This window comes from Macaca mulatta, chromosome 3, assembly GCF_049350105.2.
Source record: "Macaca mulatta isolate MMU2019108-1 chromosome 3, T2T-MMU8v2.0, whole genome shotgun sequence".
Lineage (NCBI taxonomy): Eukaryota > Metazoa > Chordata > Mammalia > Primates > Cercopithecidae > Macaca > Macaca mulatta.
In genome coordinates, this window is record NC_133408.1 from 55,414,517 (window position 1) to 55,434,448 (window position 19,932).

At 38.5% G+C, this 19,932-nt stretch overlaps 1 protein-coding gene across 10 annotated transcripts in view; it reads left to right on the forward strand.

Moving 5' to 3' along the window:
* AUTS2 (activator of transcription and developmental regulator AUTS2) overlaps window positions 1-19,932 on the forward strand; it is a 1,204,012-nt gene that overhangs the window by 512,420 nt on the left and 671,660 nt on the right. For all 10 annotated transcript variants that reach the window (XM_015133354.3, XM_015133357.3, XM_015133359.3 and 7 more), the window contains exon 3: window positions 18,948-19,049. In XM_015133354.3, the coding sequence (XP_014988840.2) occupies window positions 18,948-19,049 (102 nt within the window). The remainder of the gene's footprint in view (window positions 1-18,947; window positions 19,050-19,932) is intronic.

Consider the following 19,932-nt stretch of genomic DNA (forward strand, 5'->3'; position numbering starts at 1 on the left):
AGTTCAAGACCAGCCTGACCAACACGGTGAAACACTGTCTCTACTTAAAATACAAAAATTAGCTGGGCATGGTGGCGCATGCCTGTCATCCCAGCTACTTGGGAGGCTGAGGCACAAGAATTGCTTGAACCTGGGAGGTAGAGGTTGCAGTGAGCCACAGTCATGCTACTGCACTCCAGCCTGGGTGACAGAGTGAGACCCTATCTCAAAAAACAAAAAACAAAAATTAAGAAATAAAAATAAAAAGTTAGAGAGTATATCTATAATGACTTTTTAATGTGTCAGGGAGTTTTCTTTCTAATAGGAAAAAAAAATCATTCTACTAAAAATATGTCCTCTGTCTCCCAACTAGAATTTCCTCCCCATGTCACTACTAGCCATTGCTGTCTTTTATTTTATCAAATATTCTCCATATTATTGCTGTAAGTACTGGACAGATATCATAAGTAAAATATGTCCACCTGGTTACTAAGAAAAATCCCACATTTATTTTACATATTTTGTAATAGCTTTACATATTTGTTCACCCATAACATTTTGGTTTAAAGGCTTCATTAAGCTTTCATTGTCCAATAGCAAAGAAGTATCTTTGAAGTAGATACCCCTTACTTTGCTGTGTTAACTTTTTTTTTTTTTTTTTTTTGGAGACAGAGTCTCGCACTTTCGCCCAGGCTGGGGTGCAGTGGCTCAATCTCGGCTCACTGCAAACTCTGCCTCCTGGGTTCACGCCATTCTCCTGCCTCAGCCTCCTGAGTAGCTGGGACTACAGGTGCCTGCCACCACACCCAGCTAATTTTTTGTCTTTTTAGTAGAGATGGCGTTTCACCGTGTTAGCCAGGATGTTCTGGATCTCCTAACCTCGTGATCCACCCACCTCGGCCTCCCAAAGTGCTGGGATTACAGGCTTGAGCCACCGCACCTGGCCTGCAGTGTTTATTTACTTTTTATTTATTTTTTATTTTTTGGTGATTTCCTTTTACCATTAGCTACCAGCTGTCAGGTATTTTCATATAGATAGTTGTGGCATTATAGTTTCTTTGGTTAGATCTCTCTCTCTCTCTCTCTCACACACACACACACACACACACACACACACACGTGTATGTATTGTAGGTATAAGGACTGGAATTTAGCAGAGCTTTTTAAATAAATGGGCTAGTCTACATGCCTTTCTATTCTTTTCCTTCTAATAATCTTACACTAATAAGATTATAGTTATAAGTCAGACAGCAATTGCATGGCACCTGTAGATTTTGAGTAAGAAGTAAAATTAACTTCAGTTGATTATAGTTTTTTTCCATCATTAATTTAATCCAAATTTCTTTAGATGGCTAAGGTAAATGAAATTATATTCTCAATTGCTTGTCTGGTCTCATATGACCAAAAAAATACTGTTAGAGACTGCTTTAATTATTTGAAGTGTTTGAAGACATTTGAGAGAGTATTGAAGAATTTATTCTTATATTAATGCCATTAATATATTAAGATTCGACCCCATCAAATTATGTATTAGTCATCCAGAATTGAGAGACATGGTTGTAAAAATATCATTAAGATGTGTGATATTTACTTAATTTATTCCTTTAGAGATACCAGAATAATTATTTATGTCTGTTTGCTAATTGCTTACCCCAAATGTTTGGTCAGTAAATCAGAAAAATATTAGAGCTATCCAAAGGAACAGACACACTGCAATGTGTTGTAACATGCCTCCATTGCCCATGAATTATTAATATAATGTTACTCTGGAGGGATAGCGTAATGTTTTGGAAATAATGCACACTCCAGAATAAAAAGGCCTGAATGTGAATTCTAGGCCCATCTCTTCCTTTCTGTTTAATCCGAGGTTAACATGAGCCTCCACTTACTTAAGTCTAAATTAGTAATAATTATATCTGCCTCACAGGTTCTGAGAGGAACCTGTAGCTCAGTACAGCAAATAGTAAGCACTACCTCAAGGGCAGTAAACATAATATTCAACCACGGATCCACATTCTAGGCTCACCTCACTACCCAGTCCCGGGGTGTCTTGGTGGAGTTGTTCATCTCTCCATATTGTAGTTTCTTTGTAAAGGGGATAGATTAAAATTTACTTTTCTCACTTTAAATATTTACATGAGGATTAAATTATTTATGTACAATGATTAGAAAATTGTACAACAGTAGGCTGGGCACAGTGGCTCATGCCTGTGATCCCAGCACTTTGGGAGGCTGAGGTGGGTAGGTCATGAAGTCAGGCGTTCTAGACCAGCCTGGCCAATATGGTGAAACCCCTATTTCTACTAAATATACGAAAAAAAATTAGACAGTCATGGTGGCGTGCATCTACAATCCCAGCTACTTCGGAGGCTGAGGCAGGAGAATCTCTTGAACCCAGGTGGTGGAGGTTGCAGTGAGCCAAGATCACACCATTGCTCTCCAGCCTGGGCAACAGGGTGAGACTCCATCTCAAAAAATAAATAAATAAAAAAGAAAAGAGAAAATTGTGTAAGAGTAGACAAATGTGTACAACATTATTGTCATCAAAGAAATGAAAGCAGCTTAATGGTAATTGATCATCCTGTTTTTAAGCTACTAGATCAGAGAATATGATATGCCCACTTGTCCTTTACTGTCCTTATGAGTTGCCTTTCCATGTTGGTACAAGGGTAGAAGCTGCTGTCTAGGTTATTTTAGGCAAATTGAGACAAAAATTAGCAGAGTTATTCAATATATACACCTTTTTTTACCAGCAGCTCAATGAGAGTTTCTGTTATATATCAAGGGGCTAATGTGGCATAAGTTTTTTTTGCGGGGGGAAATCCTAACTAGAAAATTGGGTCTGTTCTTAAATTGTAAATGTGTGTACATCAAAGCCATTGTAAGGATAAATTTAAGTCTGATAGTGTACATGTGTACATAGTTTCAGTACACATTGGCGAAATATCCTGCTGATTGCTGATTGAAAACAGTTGTTAATTCTCTACTTCACTAAATTCAGAGTGGAAAACTTTCCTTAATAAAGAACAGATTGAGGAGATCCAAGACCTTACTGTGTGGGAATTAATGGCAGATGCATATACTGGTAGTTAAAATGTTTCATTAGATGTTAATGTCTTGCTGTGTTTTTAATTGTTCAGGAATTAGCCTCTAGAATATTAAAACCATCTGTTTGTTATGATGAAACAGAATGCTTAAATAGTTATTAATTTGTGTTTCTTGTCTTTTTTTGAGGGATAATCTGTAAAACTTTGATCTGTTTGGAGTTTAGGGAATTTGGAATATGGAAGTGAAAAATAATTTTAAAGCACACCAGTGTCCTGAATAGCTGAAGTATGTCTTTTTTCCTCCCACTTACCCACTACATTATATTTTATATGTGTTCTTTCTCTCCTTTAAAGGAGGATGAGTTGACTTTTTTTATTCCATGATGTGATGAGAATCTATTAAACAGAGCTGGTTTAATAGTTGATTTAAACTTAGAGATTATCTTTGTACATGTGGATTATTTTACATTCAGGATCAAGACAATTTAGACATTTAGAGGAATGAAGGACAGCTAAAGTTTTTAACTCTAAGGATGTACTTTTACTACTGTATTCCACTAGCTCTGCATAACCGTTGAGGGCTTACAGACTATGACTGGCATGGGTTCTAGTCTTGACTCTACTGTTTTATGCCTTGCGACCTGGCACAGATTAGTCTTTCTCAGCTTTAGTTTCTTTGTCTGTAAATTGGGAAGTACAATTTAATTTATAGCGTCTTTTTTTTTTTTTTTTTTGATGCTTAGAAATAATACATGAAGACTGTATATTTGTCTTTTGTTTTGTTTTTATAGAGCTGGGATCTTGCTCTGTCACGCAGGCTGGAGTGCAGTGGCCAATCATAGCTCACTGCAGCCTCGAAGTGCTGGGGTCAAGCAATCCTCCCGCCTCAGTCTCCTGAGTAGCTGGGACTACAGGCATATGCCACAGTTCCTGGCAGTGTTTAAATTTTTTTTAGCGATTGAGTCTTGCTATGTTTCCCATGCTGATCTTGAACTTCTGCCTCAAGTGATCCTCCAGCTTCAGCCTCCCAAAGTGGTGAGATTACAGGCATAAGCACACACCCGGACCCACATTTCTTTTGTTTCTTTCTTGAAACAAACAATAATTAATAATTAATATGCTTTCTTTCTTGAATATTAATTGCTTTCTTTCTTGATTACATGGAGCCAGTGAGATATTTTGGGTGCTACTGAGAATATACATTAGCACTATAGCTGTAAGAGCCAGAAATAATCCCTTCATTTACTAGCCTCTCCCCTGTGTTGATAGCCAAATAGTGTTGCATTTAAGTTCTTACCCCCAAAATGAAAATCTCAGCTAATGTCACCTTGGCTCTGGTTAATTGCCCAGGTGTGTAGAGCTACAGTGGAGAGAACTCATCTACCTGTGCATGAGATCCCAATTGATGTCTCCAGGGGGCCTAGTATTTGTCTTTTTATCTATGAGTTTGGCTAAGAAAAATTGTTTACTTCTCATAAATTTATATTAATCAGCTAAAATCATGCCAAGATTTAGAAGTTTTATATAGTTGAATCTTTCTGCATCTTGGAGAAATTCCATCTGTTTAGACCAAAAATGAATGATAGTTGGGGAATTCATGGTTCTCTTTACGTTTCCTTTACCTCACTTGCCCCTCAGTCAAAATTGGATTATCTCATTTCCTAAGTTTGTTTTGCCAGATTAAAAATTGGAGGGTCTTTATAAATCTTCTGGAGCTGAGTGAAAGTCACTTGCTCTATGGAAGTGAAGTTTGTTGTAAACCCTGAGTCTCTAATTCAGGTTCCTCAGAGGCCAGGCTCATAATGTGAATAGGTGACACAGGACAATGTTGGGTGTGGGGTCTTCTTTGTCATGGTGCTCCATTGACCCTTTTTAGCATTAGTGCAGTTAGTGCTCTTGTTTCCAGGGGAAACACCCCCTTGCTAACTGGACCGTGCTGGCACTGGAGCTCATATAAACAATTCATTCAGTATCAAAAGAACAATCAGGCCAGGTGTGGTGGTGCAAGCCTGTAATCCCAGCATTTTGGGAGGCCCAGGTGGAAGGATCATTTGAGCCCAGGAATTTGAGACCAGCCTTGGTAATGTGGCAAAATCCTGTCTCTCAAAAAAAATATAGAAATTAGCCGGGCATGGTAGTACACACCTGTAATCCCAGCTACTGGGGAGACTGAGGTGGGAGGATCACTTGAGCCCAGGAGTTCAAGGCTGCAGTGAGGTATGATCGTACCACTGCACTCCAGGCTAGGCAGTAAAGCAAGATCCTATCTCCAAAACAAAAAACAAAACAAAAAATCTTTATACCGTCTCCATAGAAAGCACCATCTTAAAAATTTACCCAAGATTTATTTTATAAAGATTGTTGTTGTTATTAAGAAATCAGTGTTTGTTAGTACATATTTTAAAAGCTTTCTGTCATTGCAGGATATGTTGGAAAAAAGTTTTTGCTGGACTGATCTTTAACAAAATAAGAAAAGGAGTGTTTTTTTTTCACACTTGTTAGGTAAAATAAATAGGGTTTTTAAATGCTTCATATTATCCAAATTACATAAAAGTGGCAATCTCATCAGTAAGTATGTATAATACTAAGAGAGCTATTAACTTTTCTTGGTAGTGGTTTTTGACCTTTTGCTGAACAAGTACTTTAAAAATGTTCAAATGCCAGGATGAAGATTTCTTAAACTAACTGTAATTATATGCAACTTTTTCTTTATAATCCTATACCTCACTACCTAAAATATCTTAAATTGCATATGATCACTGTTTCAAGAACAGAATCAGTGATAGCACATTTTGAAGACTATGGAATCTAAAGGCTGATTTTATGTGCTCACTAGCACACATGACACTTTTCATGTTACCACTCAGCTTTTGAACTCTCCTTATTGGCCAATCCCAGAAGAGAAGCTTTTTTTTTTTTTTTTTTTTTTTTAAAAAAAAAACACTGAGTCTAGCTCTTTGGCCAAGCTGGAGTTCAGTGGTTCAGTGGTGTGATCTCAGCTCACTGCAACCTCCGCCTCCCAGGTTCAAGCAATTCTCCTGCCTCAGCCTCCCGAGTGGCTGGGATTACAGGCACGCACCACCACGCCCAGCTAGTTTTTGTATTTTTAGAGAGACAGGGTTTCACCTTGTTGGCCAGGATGGTCTCAATCTCCTGACCTTGTGATCTGCCATCTTGGCCTCCCAAAGTGCTGGGATTACAGGCGTGAGCCACCGCGCCCAGCCAACAAGCTTTTTATGACCCAGTTACACTCCTTGATAATAGTTCCAAGGGCCATTCTGTGGGAGATTTCAAAGACTGTCTTACATGTATCTGACCTTAAAATATTATGCATACTGAGTAATTAAATATGTATTGAATAAATTCTAGACATTGTCTGGGCTCTGGATACATTATAGTGAACAAAGCAGATAAAAATCTTGGTTCTGATAGATTTTATCATCTAGTTGTGGTATGCTAGTGGGACTTTGGGGGAGACAAAGGACAAACAAAATTAGTAAACTATGCATTACATTAGGAGGTGTTAAGTGGAGGCAGGGTTGTATTGTACATAGGGTGATCAGGGAGTCTCCCTGAGAAAGTAACATTTAAAAAAAGATCTGAAGAAGGGAGGTAGTGAGGAATGTGACCACCTTTGGGTTGAACATTTCATATGGAGAATCCAGCAAGTGCAAAGACTCTGAGTTGGGAGCATGCCTAGCTTTTTTGAGGAAGAGTGGGAAGGATAATAAAACTGTTAAAAGTGAGCAGAGACTAGTAGAAAATGAGGTCAAAGAAATCATTTGGGAGCCAGAGCAGGAACTGACTGCTTTGTAGGCCATTGTAATGACAAGCAAAGGACTGATAGGTAATGGCCAGAGAGGTAGGAGGAAAAGCAGGAGTGAAGCAGAGTGGTTCAAGTATGAGGGAGTGATTGTGTCCGATGCTATGGTTATGTCAATAAGATGGGGACTGAGAATTACCACTGCGTGTAGTATTATAAAGGTTGTTAATGACTGGACAGCCTTTATGCCAGGCAGGAGGAATATTTGCCCCGGACCTTGCTCTGACCCTTCTTAAGCCACTCCCAGAGTGGAGGGGTTCAAAGGATGAAACATTTGCCTGTTTGGAGCCGGCTGCTTCTTTTAGCTTAATTACCTCTTTAAAGGCCTTGTATATACCTATAGTCACGTTCTAAAGTAATGGGGGTTAAGGCTACAACATGTGAATTTTGGGTGGAAACAATTAAGTTTATTTTATTTATTTTATTTTTTTGAGACTGAGTCCACCTCCTGGGTTCAAACAGTTCCCTTGCGTCAGCCACCTGAGTAGCTGAGATTACAGGTGCAAGCCACCACGCCTGTCTAATTTTTCTATTTTTAGTAGAGACGGGGTTTCACCATTTTGGACAGGCTGGTCTTGAACTCCTGAGCTCATGTTATCTGCCCGCCTTGGCCTCCCAAAGTGCTGGGATTACAGGTATAAGCCACCACGCCCGGCCTCACAATTAAGTTTATAACAGAGATATGTTTTGCACTGAATATGCTTGGCTATTAATATTTGGATATGTTCTCAAATATTCTAGAACATAGGCTGGGAGCGGTGGCTCACGCCTGTAATCCCAGCACTTTGGGAGCCCGAGGCAGACAGATCACAAGGTCAGGAGATAGAGACCATCCTGGCTAACATGGTGAAACTCTGTCTCTACTAAAAATACAAAAAAATTAGCCGGGCGTGGTGGCACAAGCTTGTAGTCAAAGCTCCTCAGGAGGCCGAGACAAGAGAATCGCTTGAACCCGGGAGGTGGAGATTGCAGTGAGCTGAGATCGTGCCACTGCACTCCAACCTGGCAACAGAGTGAGACTCCGCCTCAAAAAAATAAAAATAAATAAAATATGCATATATAAAATATATATATTTATATTCTAGAACATGCATTTATGAGACCCATCCCATCTCCTAAACAGACTTGGCTTTTTAAAAGGGTTAACTCTGGCTGGGCGTGGTGGCTCACACCTGTAATCCCAGCACTTTGGGAGGCCAAGGCGGGTGGGTCACAAGATCGAGACCACCCTGGCCAACATGGTGAAACCCCCTCTCTACTAAAAATACAAAAATTAGACGGTCGTGGTGGCATGCGCCTGTAATCCCAGCTACTCAGCAGGCTGAGGCAGGAGAATCGCTTGAACCCGGGAGGTGGGGGTGGCTCTGAGCTGAGATGGCGCCACTGCACTCCAGCCCGGGCAACAGAGTGAGATTCCCTCTCAAAAAAAACAAGCCCGGGCGTGGCAGCTCACGCCTGTAATCCCAGCACTTTGGGAGGCCGAGGCAGGTAGATCACGAGGTCAGGAGATAGAGACCATCCTGGCTAACACGGTGAAACCCCGTCTCTATTAAAAATACAAAAAATTAACGGATGTGGTGGCAGGCGCCTGTAGTCCTAGCTACTCGGGAGGCTGAGGCAGGAGGATGGTGTGAATCTGGTAGGCTGAGGCAGGAGAATCGCTTGAACCTGGTAGGCAGAGGTTGCTCTGAGCTGAGATCTTGCCACTGCACTCCAGCCTGGGCGACAGAGCGACACTCTGTCTCAAAAAAAAAGAAAAAAAAAAAAAAAGATTAACTCTGGTGTGTGGTATACCAGTTCAGTTCTGTCCTCATGGAAGTAATATGGCCTTTCATGGGATAGTCACTAATGATAAGTTTAGTGACATATAATTTATTGAGATAGCTATGGACAGTGTAGGGGCTTAGTCTTGATGAGATTTTAATTTTTGGCTGCATTTGAAATGAACTGGGATCAAAACAGTGGCAAGTTGGATAGAGATTTGCTGTCAAAATTTATTTTCAAGAAGTTCTGATAGCTTGCAACTAAAGTATTTTATATTATAACAAATTCTAGATGCTCATAATTTTTCAATTAAAATGAATAACCAGTAAGTGTATGGGTTAGAAAAGAACAAAGTTTTAAAAACTTGTTATTATGGCAATTTTAAAACATATTTGCAAGTAAAGATAACAGTATAATGAACCCAGCATCATCCAACTTCAACAATTAAGACATGGCTAATCTTACTTCCTCTATATTCCTACACTTCCCCCTCCCCCAATAGGTACTGCTTCCCCTATCCCCTGAGTTATTTTGTAAAATAAAACTCAGACTCAAGATATCTCACCCATTAATGTTTTACTGTGTATCTGTAAAGGACTCTGCTTTTTTACTGTAACTACAACAAAATGTGAATAATAATTCCAGGTTGGGAGCTGTGGCTCATACCACATATACACATACATACACAAAAATTAGCCGAGTATGGTACTCAGGAGGCTGAGGCACAAATATCACTTGAACCCGCCTCGGCTTCCCAAAGTGCTGGGATTACAGGTGTGAGCCACCGTGCCTGGCCCAAATTGTTCCATTTTTGGTCAGTTGGAATCTCTTCAGTTTGACTCCCAAGCCCCTTTGTCAGGGTCTTGCTAGGATGACAAGGTGTTCCAGACTCATTTTACGTATTTCCTTTCTCAGACCTTCAGTTGGACACTTAGTTTTTTCAGGTTAGAATGGGTAAAACAAAGATAGAAGGCGTTTTATATTTGAGGGTGGTGTCTATTTTAATGAATGCCAGGCCATTTAAAAAGTTATTGAAACATGTTTTTTAAAAATAGAAAATCATTAAAGTAAGTTTTGTGTGTTCATTTTTTATATTCATCCTTGAAAACCAAATAATATTGTCTCTAAATTACTTTTTAATGATCAAAATCTTACTTTAAGAAAGCTGAAAACTGTACTAAAGCAATCAAATATTCCATCATCACATTATTTTTGCATTGTGTATGTGTATTGTGTGTGAATTTCTGAGCCTATTTGAAAACAGATTTATCATTTAGTCCATGGTTATACTCAAGGAATGCCAAATGCCATCTGTTCATTTTCTGGCCTTTCTCTTTAATTCTTGTACATCTTTTGTACATTTCCATTCTTGTACATCTCTTTTTCTCTATTATTTAGACTTGCTTTTTGGTCAAAAATTTAAAAATTTTCTGATTGGCAGTTGATTGAAAGAGATAATTTATTATCTAAAGATCTGGAATCAATAGACAGGAATGTCTGGGTTACTATGATAAGGGGTTATGGAGACCAAGGTTTTATCATGCAGATAAAGCCTCCAGGTAGCAGGCTTCAGAGAGAATAAATTGTAAATGTTTCTCATCAGACTTAGAGAGTCTGTTCTGTTAGTAATTCTGAAAGGGAGGAAGGTGTTATGAGGCATGTCCAGCCCTTGTCCCCCATCATGGCTTGAATCCATCCCTCAGGTTAGCCTTAGAATGCCCTTGCCAAGAGGAAGAGTCCATTCAGATGGTGAGGGGGCCTTAGAATTTCGTTTTACAGCATAATTAAACCTAGGAATAGTATCCAAGTTATAGATAGATATGTGAGTTATATATCAAACACTGCCTTTTATACTTCCATTTTCTTGCCTTCACATTATTAGGTTATGAAGAAATAGTATCACAATATCCTTTTGGCCTAATAATAGAGAGTAGAGTTACAATTCTCTTGATAAGCAGTAGAACATTATTAAGTTCTGCTGTCTGGATTGAGTGTGTCTATAGTAATGATATCAAAGTCGGTCAGATCTCTCTCGATTTTCTTAACTGCTTCTTATTTATGTTTGAGGCCATACAGTTAGATTGATCTTGGCTTATTTTCCTCTTTTAATTTTATTAGGGCTGGGCACAGTGGCTCATGCCTGTAATCCCAGCACTTTGGGAAGCTGACGTGGGTGGATCACCTGAGGTCAAGAGTTCAAGACAACCTGGCCATCATGGTGAAACCCTGTCTCTACTAAAAATACAAAAATTAGCCAGGCATGGTGGTGGGCGCAGCTACTCGGGAGGCTAAGGCAGGAGAATCGCTTGAACCCAGGAGGTGGAGGTTGCAGTGAGCTGAGATTGTGCCATTGGACTCCAGCTTGGACAACAAGAGCAAAACTCCATCTCAAAAAAATAAATAAATACATAAGCAAAATAAATTATTAACTTACAGTTTTTCTACTGCTATGAAGTCCACTGAACCCCTTTAAGTAATGTGTGTGTTTGGCAGCTGGAAGCACTTCAGCAGTTTTTATTTTCTAAGCTAATAGCACAATTTTAAGTCATTTCCTGTATAATAATACCTTAAGTGTTTATTGGGAATATCATTAACACAGATAAATAACTTTTCAAAGTCCAAGCATATCCAGAAATCCTGTTTCTTACTTTGCATTAATGAAACTGTTCTAATTGCATTAGAGTGACTTTATGATACATGAATTTTGAGGGAATACCAAACTTTCTTATTTAAAATCCACCATGGTAGGCAGAGTTCCAAGATGACCCTAGAAATACTTGCCCCTTATTTACTCCCATGTTTTCTTATGTAGCACTGTTGACTTTATGAAAGGAAGTTCTTCTGTAAGCCTGACCTAATCAAGTGTACTATTAACAGGATCCTGACTTTCTGGAGTAAGAGATTAAACTGATGGGATCTTTCCTTTCTAAGATAAACTGCTTTATTAGAATATAAGTTAGATATCATAAAATTCACTCATTATAACGGTACAAGCTGATTAATTTTAGTAAACTTAAAGAGTTATGCAATCATCACCATAAAACATTGCCACCACCTCAAAAATTTCCCTGTGACCATTTGCAAATTAGTAATATCTTAAATTCTTGTGAAAAATCCTGTTAGAACTTGGTGGGCTATACTTTAATATGTTATTAAATTTAATTTGCTGCATTTCTTCAGATTTTTGCAGCTTTTTAAATTAGGAAGATCATCCTGTAGTTTCATTTTTTGTTTTGTCACCAGATTTTGGCACAAATTAACTTTCCATATTTTTTCATGTTCTGGAACAAATGTTGTTAAATCTTCTTAAAAACTTTAGACCGTTTAATTATGGTTTTGAAAGTATCACTGTAGAATGTTTACTTTTGTTTTTAGAAATTTATCTTTTTTTTTGTTTTGCTTGCCATCTCTTTTATACTTAGATGTGTTAGAGGTGTCTCTTATATCTTTATGGGTTACTCCCAGATTATACTATAGTTTATTAACTGTACAATATTTTAATTTCTAATTATGTTCTTCTCATTTTTAGAATTCTCTTCCTCTGATTTTACCTATACTTGCCTTTTTGTCTTATTTCTTTTTCGTTCATTTTAATCTTTATAATTAGGCCATTTATTTGTTCTTTCACGTTTAATAGAAAATACATTCAGTCCAAGAGTTAACTTCTAGCAAAGATTTTACAATGTCTTATAAGTTTTAAAATTTGTAAATTTATAATTTTCGTTTCCTTAATTTTTAAGTGGTGTATGTGTGATTTTTGTCTTTTACCCAGTTGTAATTGTAGAGAGACTTTAAAAAAATTATTTAGGTGATATGGATATTCAGCATAAAATGCTGTTATTACTTTTTATCATAGAGAAGTCTGTTCATATAATTTTTACATTTTGAGATTTATTCTTATATTCTTTATTACCTAGTACATTATCAGTTGGTGGTAATGTCCCATAGATCCTCTAGGTGTGTCTCTTTAAGTTACCCAATTTACTGTAGGTTGACTAAGTCAAACTTCATTTTTTAACTTCTGCATCCTTTTTCATTGTTTTGTTTTCTTGTTCCTTGATTAGTAGGATGCTAAAGGCTCCCACCTTCTTTTGCTTTCTTTTATTATTTAGAATTTTTTTTACTTTATGTAATTTTATATAATGACTTATAACTTAAGACTTCAGAGGTATAAAAGGTAAAGATTGTACCCTTTCATCACTGTAAAATGACTTTGACAGGTGATTTTTACCTACTAATTTCTAATCGTGTGTCTTTTTCTCTCTCTCTTTTTTTAAATTTAGGAATTCTTTGTAACTAATAAATAATGGGATCTCAATGTGTTGATTATCTATCCATCTGTCTTACCCAACACAAACCATATTTTTTTTTAATTTTTAAATGTGAGCTTAATGTATTTATATTATTATCAGAACACTTTATTTTACGCTTTGCTTTCTTGCCTCTTTTCTTATTTTCTTTCCCTTTCTCTATTATGATTTGAATTATTTTATATTTTATAATGATTTGGAAGGCAAATATTTTTAACATGTAAATTTCACTAATGGTTAGCTTCAAGACTATCAAATTGTTACTTAAAACAGTTTCTCTAACTATTGTAGATAACAAAAGAATCTTTGATTCTGTGATCCCAGAAAAATTCCTTGCCTTGCCCTTGTGTCCAAAATTTGTTAAATTTTGGCTTTTATGCACAACTTGGCACTGTACATTTAAAAGTACAACAAGTTTTCTTTTTTTAAAATAGTTTTTCTATTCAACTTTATAATTTTACTTGTAGTTATTTTGTGTTTGCTTATTTTGATTCATCAGCATTTTTCATTAAGTTTTTTAGTTTGGTTTATGTGCCTCTCATCTGAAATACCCTTTAAAACTTAAGGAATAAAATAGTACAAATTCAATCCATGATACTTTCCCAATTTGGGGGCAATTTTATCTTGAAAAAGAAAAACTGTATTTTTCAAGATTAAATACTTGACTGCTTTGATGGTAGTGAAGTCTATGGGTATATTAAAATTTTCTTGAAAAAGGAGAATCTTTTGAGCTTACTGAAACATTCCCCAGATTTTGTATAGCGTTCATTTACATTCCTACAGGAAAACCCATCTGTCTGAAAAAGTATATGTGCTGCTTTGAGGAACCAAATTTGTGGAAGGAGATTCCATTTGGACACTCTTCTACATTGCCTGCATAATTCGCATCATTCCTCTCAAATTACAGGCACAGATATATTCTCCACATAATTTATCCTTCTGTAAATTTTGTTTGATGGATTAATGACACCTACTGGGCATGTAGCATCTTTTTGAAACTCTCCATATCCAAGCTGAAAAGAATGGGAAAGCCCAACTCCCAAACGCTGAGCAGATGTGCACAGAATTGCGCTACCTTCATGCAGTCTAGGGTGATGGGACTTCGTTACATGTTCATTAGCAGTGATATAACCATGGATCGTTATTTTCCTAATTAGCCATTAATAACAGTTAACACTATAATGGGATCACAATTTCAGAATTTGGAGCATATATTGTTGACAATGAAATCTAATGAAAAACAAACTAGCTTCTTACATTTTATAAAAGATGTTAATCTCATTGATAGAATTACTGCCACTCATGGCACATACCACCTTTCTTTCATTTTGCCTATTTATTTCTCATTGTGGTGCCCAAACTATTTAATATGTAATACTCTAATGGGAAGAAGCTTCTCACATTAGAAAGTAGATTATAGTAATTTTTAAATAAATGAGGTCCTGAAGTATGTAAAGGCTGATGGTAAGAAATCTTACTGAAAGCTTACTGTATCAGTTAGAAGAAAAGCTTTCTTGTAATAGCTGTCACGGATGCTCATACAAATCAATGCAAGCAGATCAATTTTTCTTAGCTCTTTAAATGTTTAAGTCAGCACCTGGCCTTTGTGATGTCTCTTGGTTGTAGGTGATAGCTGGGAATTTCAGGTGAAGGATTACAACTTCTGAGTTAGTTATGCTACCCCAAATGGTCCATTGGATGTGGCTAAAATGCTAGTTTGAAAATATATTTGGCTGGGCATGGTGGCTCACACCTGTAATCCCAGCACTTTGGGAGGCTGAAGTGGGCAGATCACCTGAGGTTGGGAGTTCGAGACCAACCTGACCAACATGGAGAAACCCCATCTCTACTAAAAATACAAAATTAGCTGGGTGTGGTGGCACACGCCTGTAATCCCAGCTACTTGGGAGGCTGAGGCAGGAGAATCACCTGAACCCAGGAGGTGGAGGTTGTGGTGAGCCGAGATTGCACCATTGCACTCCAGCCTGGGCAACAAGAGTGAAACTCTGTCTCAGGGAAAAAAAAAAAAAAAAAAAAAAAAGAAAGAAAATATATTCATGGGATTAGGAATGAATACTTCTTTGCCTGAAATCTTGTGGTTTAGCTTTAGTACTTACTGTAGTCAATTCATTTCTTTGAAATATTGAGCTGTCTGACAGCTTAAAATCCTAAGTTTCCTTTAAACTTGAGCCTGGCTTTGGAGGAGAAAGGAGTGGATTTTATGTAAGGCTCTCTGAAGAGAATTCACTGAAGTGCTTTTTGCTGGCAGGGCACTGGGAAGGCTAGCAGGCTGCTTCCTCTCAGTCCTTCTTGGGTTTTGCCCTTAGCCTAGATCAACATTTAGTCAGATAATATACGTCAGGGCCACTGAAGTGTGTTTTTATGCCTTGGTAAAGTCATCATTTTCCTTTCATGAAGAAGCATGGAAAAGGCCCAGGTGCAATGCCCAGGTTTTGTTAAGCCAGTTGGATATTAGTAACAGCCTTGACGCTCTTTATATTCTTAGTTCCCAGCTGGATATGTAGCTCTCATCTAAGTTGGGAACTGAGTTTTTATTATTAGTTTTTAAAATAGAGATGGGGTCTTGCTATGTTTTCTGGGCTGGTCTCGAACTCCTGGGCTCAAGGGATCCCCCTGCTTCGGCCTCCCAAAGTGCTGGGATTATAGACATGAGCCACCGTGCTCAGCCGTAAAGGTGTTGATCAAATATCACCTAACAAGATTCTTTTCTTTGTGACTGTACTATAGTCAAGTACCACAAAGAAATTGAGAACATGTTGTGTAGAGAATACTGATATGCTACAGAATCATTACTTCCATGTCAAATGTCAAACATCTAACTGTGCACTGAGAATTACTTTTTTCATCCATACCTTGGGGATAGTTCTACCTGCCCTTTCTTAACTCAGAATCAGTGGGGTAAGAGTTTGAGACTGCTTATGAATTGGAGGGCCCATGCCACATGCAGACTTTATTATCGGTATAACTGTGTTATAACAATAGGCTTTTTGAGCTTGAAAAGTGTATCATAATTATTAAAGGCATTTAATGAAGAATGATGTGCTAGCTAAATTTTGAAGGCATATTAAAAATATAAATAATAGAAAGAAAGAGCTCTTCAAAGACCATAGCAGAGGAGGTAAGAGCTGAGCCTTAAAAAACATCTTGAAGCGCCGGGCGTGGTGGCTCAAGCCTGTAATCCCAGCACTTTGGGAGGCCGAGACAGGCAGATCACGAGGTCAGGAGATCGAGACCATCCTGGCTAATACGGTGAAACCCCGTCTCTACTAAAAAAAAAAAAACAAAAAAAAACCTAGCCGGGCATGGTGGCGGACGCCTGTAGTCCCAGCTAGTCGGGAGGCTGAGGCAGGAGAATGGCGTAAACCCGGGAGGCGGCGCTTGCAGTGAGCTGAGATCCGGCCACTCCAGCCTGGGCAACAGAGCGAGACTCCGTCTCAAAAAAAACCAAAAAACAAAAAACAAAAAAAATCTTGAAGCACAGAGAAGGTAAGGGTGAACATTCCAGACAGAGGGAATCTCGTGTGAAAAAAATTACAGAGCAGGAATGGACAAGAAAAGTTCCGGAAATGAAGACAAGGTGATGTTCATTTTAGATTAAATCTCTCCTTTATTATCAGTATAAAATTGACAAATTGGAGAGAATGACAATATTCTGAACTTTTATTCCATAGTAATAGCAAAAGCCTCATACAACTTGCATCTGAATTAACTTAGAATGAGGAGGTTTAGCATTAACTGAGGAGAAAACTAAGTACTTAAGAGCTCAGGAGGATACAAAGTAAAATTAGCATCAATTATCTGGGCTCCTTTACAGAAGACTTCCTGGAGAAAGGGATTTTAGAAGAATGTGATAAAAGTGAATTTCTGGAAAGTTTGATAGCAAAAAAGAATGCCTTGTTTTGAAGACATGGGGGAAGCTGACTCTGTGAATAGTATGACCAGAAGTGAGGTCTGAAATGTAATCTTTAAAGACTACAAGGAATGTTGATTCAGCCTCACTCTCTATTCATCTTGGTTTCATCTTCCCCTTGGCACCATAGCCACTTGAAATCCCTGCAGGCAAAAGTTTGCTACTTATTGCCTGTTCTATTCTTTGAAATTCCCTCCTGTCTAGAAAAATGGCGCTTATGTTTAGTTTGAGATTTTCCATGTTTTCATTCATGCACCCATCTCTAATGTTTCTTGTTATTGTCTCCCCAAAGGAACTCTGTTTCAAATGAGACTGCTGATCATTTCCCAGTATGTTGCTTTTTCTGTCTGCTTTCTGCCTTTCTCTTCACTGGAGTGTCTTTCACTGTCCTCTGAGCCATGAGTTTAATCTACTTTCAAAATCCAAGGCTTCAGAAATCACTTCTCTGAACCTCCCTGGCTACTTTTTGGTTTCATTGAACATGTATCTCCTTGTGGTGTTGTATTTGTTTGTCTTGTGCTGCCTTTGTCTTGTTACATTGAAAACATTGTCAAGGGGCTGTGACTTGTAACCTATATACTACATTGCTTGGTGTTTCTGAAAATGTGGTTGGTGATGATATTGTAGACCAATGCTCCATATATTTATGACTTACAGTCTCATATAGACTGATGGTTTTCAATTTTACGTCTTTATTCATTTTTAATGGAAAACTGGAGCTTGTTAAATGTGTAGAAACCACTAGAATATAAACTTCATGAGAGGACTTCTGTTTTGTTTTTTTGGTGTAGTAGCATATCTTCAGCACTTAGTTCTAGCCCAGATGTGGCACTTAATACATTATTTGTTGAATAAGTGCTGATTTAATTTACTTAATCTGTAGGTCTTCATTGGTTCTTTTAAATATCCAGTAAGAAGCCTCCAGGATGTTATCTCAATAAACAAGATCATTAGGTGTCATCCCACTGTTTGAAGGATAACATCGCAGCATCTCATCATTTTTTTCCTAGGAGAAGAAAACTTTCTTTTATTTTGCTCTGATTTGTTTCTTTTTTTGCGACAAGACAGAAGAAAAAAGGTAAGAAATCATAGTTGGTGTAATCTCACTTCAGCTTATTCAATGTTTTTGGTCTTTTCATTACTGAAAAAAAATTGCAGTGGAACAGAAGAAAAAATTTGATGGAAAGACTACTTTCTAATTTATGGACCTTGGTTTGGCTTTTTAGATGTTTATTTAAGGCTTGCCCACTCTTTTCTCTACATTGACATTTCATGGTGAATATTTTGTTCATTCTACCCTGTGTTTTTTCTATGGCAGCTTGCCTGGCAGTATTCAGAAACAGAAGAATATTAAAGATCAGAACCTTAAATTGTTCACTTTTTTTTTTTTTTTTTTTTTTTTTTTGATGAAGTCTCACTCTGTCGCCCAGGCTGGAGTGCACTGATGCAGTCCCAGCTCACTGCAACCTCTGCCTCCTGGGTTCAAGTGATTCTCCTGCCTCAGACTCCTGAGTAGCTGGGACTATAGGCACGTGCCACCACGCCCAGCTAAATTTTGCATTTTTAATAGAGACGGGGTTTCACCATGTTGGTCAGGCTAGTCTCAAACTCCTGACCTCGTGATCCTCCTACCTCAGCCTCCCGAAGTGCTGCAATTACAGGCGTGAGCCACCGTGCCTGGTTCTTCACTGTTGACAAGAATCAAAAACACGAACTAAGAAGGAGACCACTGCTGGGCGCGGTGGCTCAAGCCTGTAATCCCAGCACTTTGGGAGGCCGAGACGGGCGGATCACGAGGTCAGGAGATCGAGACCATCCTGGCTAACACGGTGAAACCCCATCTCTGCTAAAAAAAATACAAAAAAACTAGCTGGGTGTGGTGGTGGGCGCCTGTAGTCCCAGCTACTCGGGAGGCTGAGGCAGGATAATGGGGTGAACCCGGGGGAGGGGGAGCTTGCAGTGAGCTGAGATCCGGCCACTGCACTCCAGCCTGGGCGACAGAGTGAGACTCCGTCTCAAAAAAAAAAAAAAAAAAAAAAAAAAAGAAGGAGACCACTAACTTTTTCCTTTTTCCTCTCTTCTTTTGCCTTTAGCTCAAGCCAGGACAGAACAGCTGCAGGGACAGTGACAGTGAAAGTGCCAGTGGAGAATCGAAGGGCTTCCACCGGAGCAGCTCTCGGGAAAGGCTCAGCGATGTAAGTTTAATTAAAAATAAATAAATAAATAAATAAACCAAAACCACTAGGCCACACACACACCATTGGTTCAAGTCTGAATTACATAACTTTCCCTCATCTTTACAATTTTTTTGTCTACCCAAGCATTGCGGTTCACATTATCTTTGTATACCTATGTGAGCATTGTAGTTATGGTGTCATTCTAAAATGTCGTTTGAGCAAAAATGTATTTTGACGAATCATGAGGTAGGAGGAACTATTTCTTACCTTAGAAACAGCAAGGCCGGGCATGGTGGCTCATGCCTGTAATACGAGCGCTTTGGGAGGCTAAGGCAGGTGGATCACCTGAGGTCGGAAGTTCGAGACCAGCCTGACCAACATGGAGAAACCCTGTCTCTACTAAAATTACAAAATTAGCCGGGCATGGTGGTGCATGCCTGTAATCCCAGCTACTCAGGGGTCTGAGGCAGGAGAATCACTTGAACCCAGGAGGTGGAGGTTGCGGTGAGCTGAGATCCAGCCATTGCACTCCAGCCTGGGCAACATGAGCGAAACTACGTCTCAAAAACAACAACAACAACAGACGACAAAGAGGAATGATGATACTTTTATTATCTGTTGCAACTGAAAGAAGTAGTCAAGTAGTGCTGAGACTGAGAAATGACATCATTTAGCTATGGGCTTTTTGTAATTTCTTCACTTAAGAAATTGTTAACAATCCCTGTCATTTTTATTCCTGCTGGAAGTGATGACTAACCAGCCACTTACTTGGCAAGATGAGGAATTAAATTTCCTGATGGGGCTGGGCACAGTGGCTCACACCTGTAATCCCAGCATTTTGGGAGGCTCAGGCAGGTGGATCATGAGGTCAGGAGTTCGAAACCAGCCTGGCCAATATGGT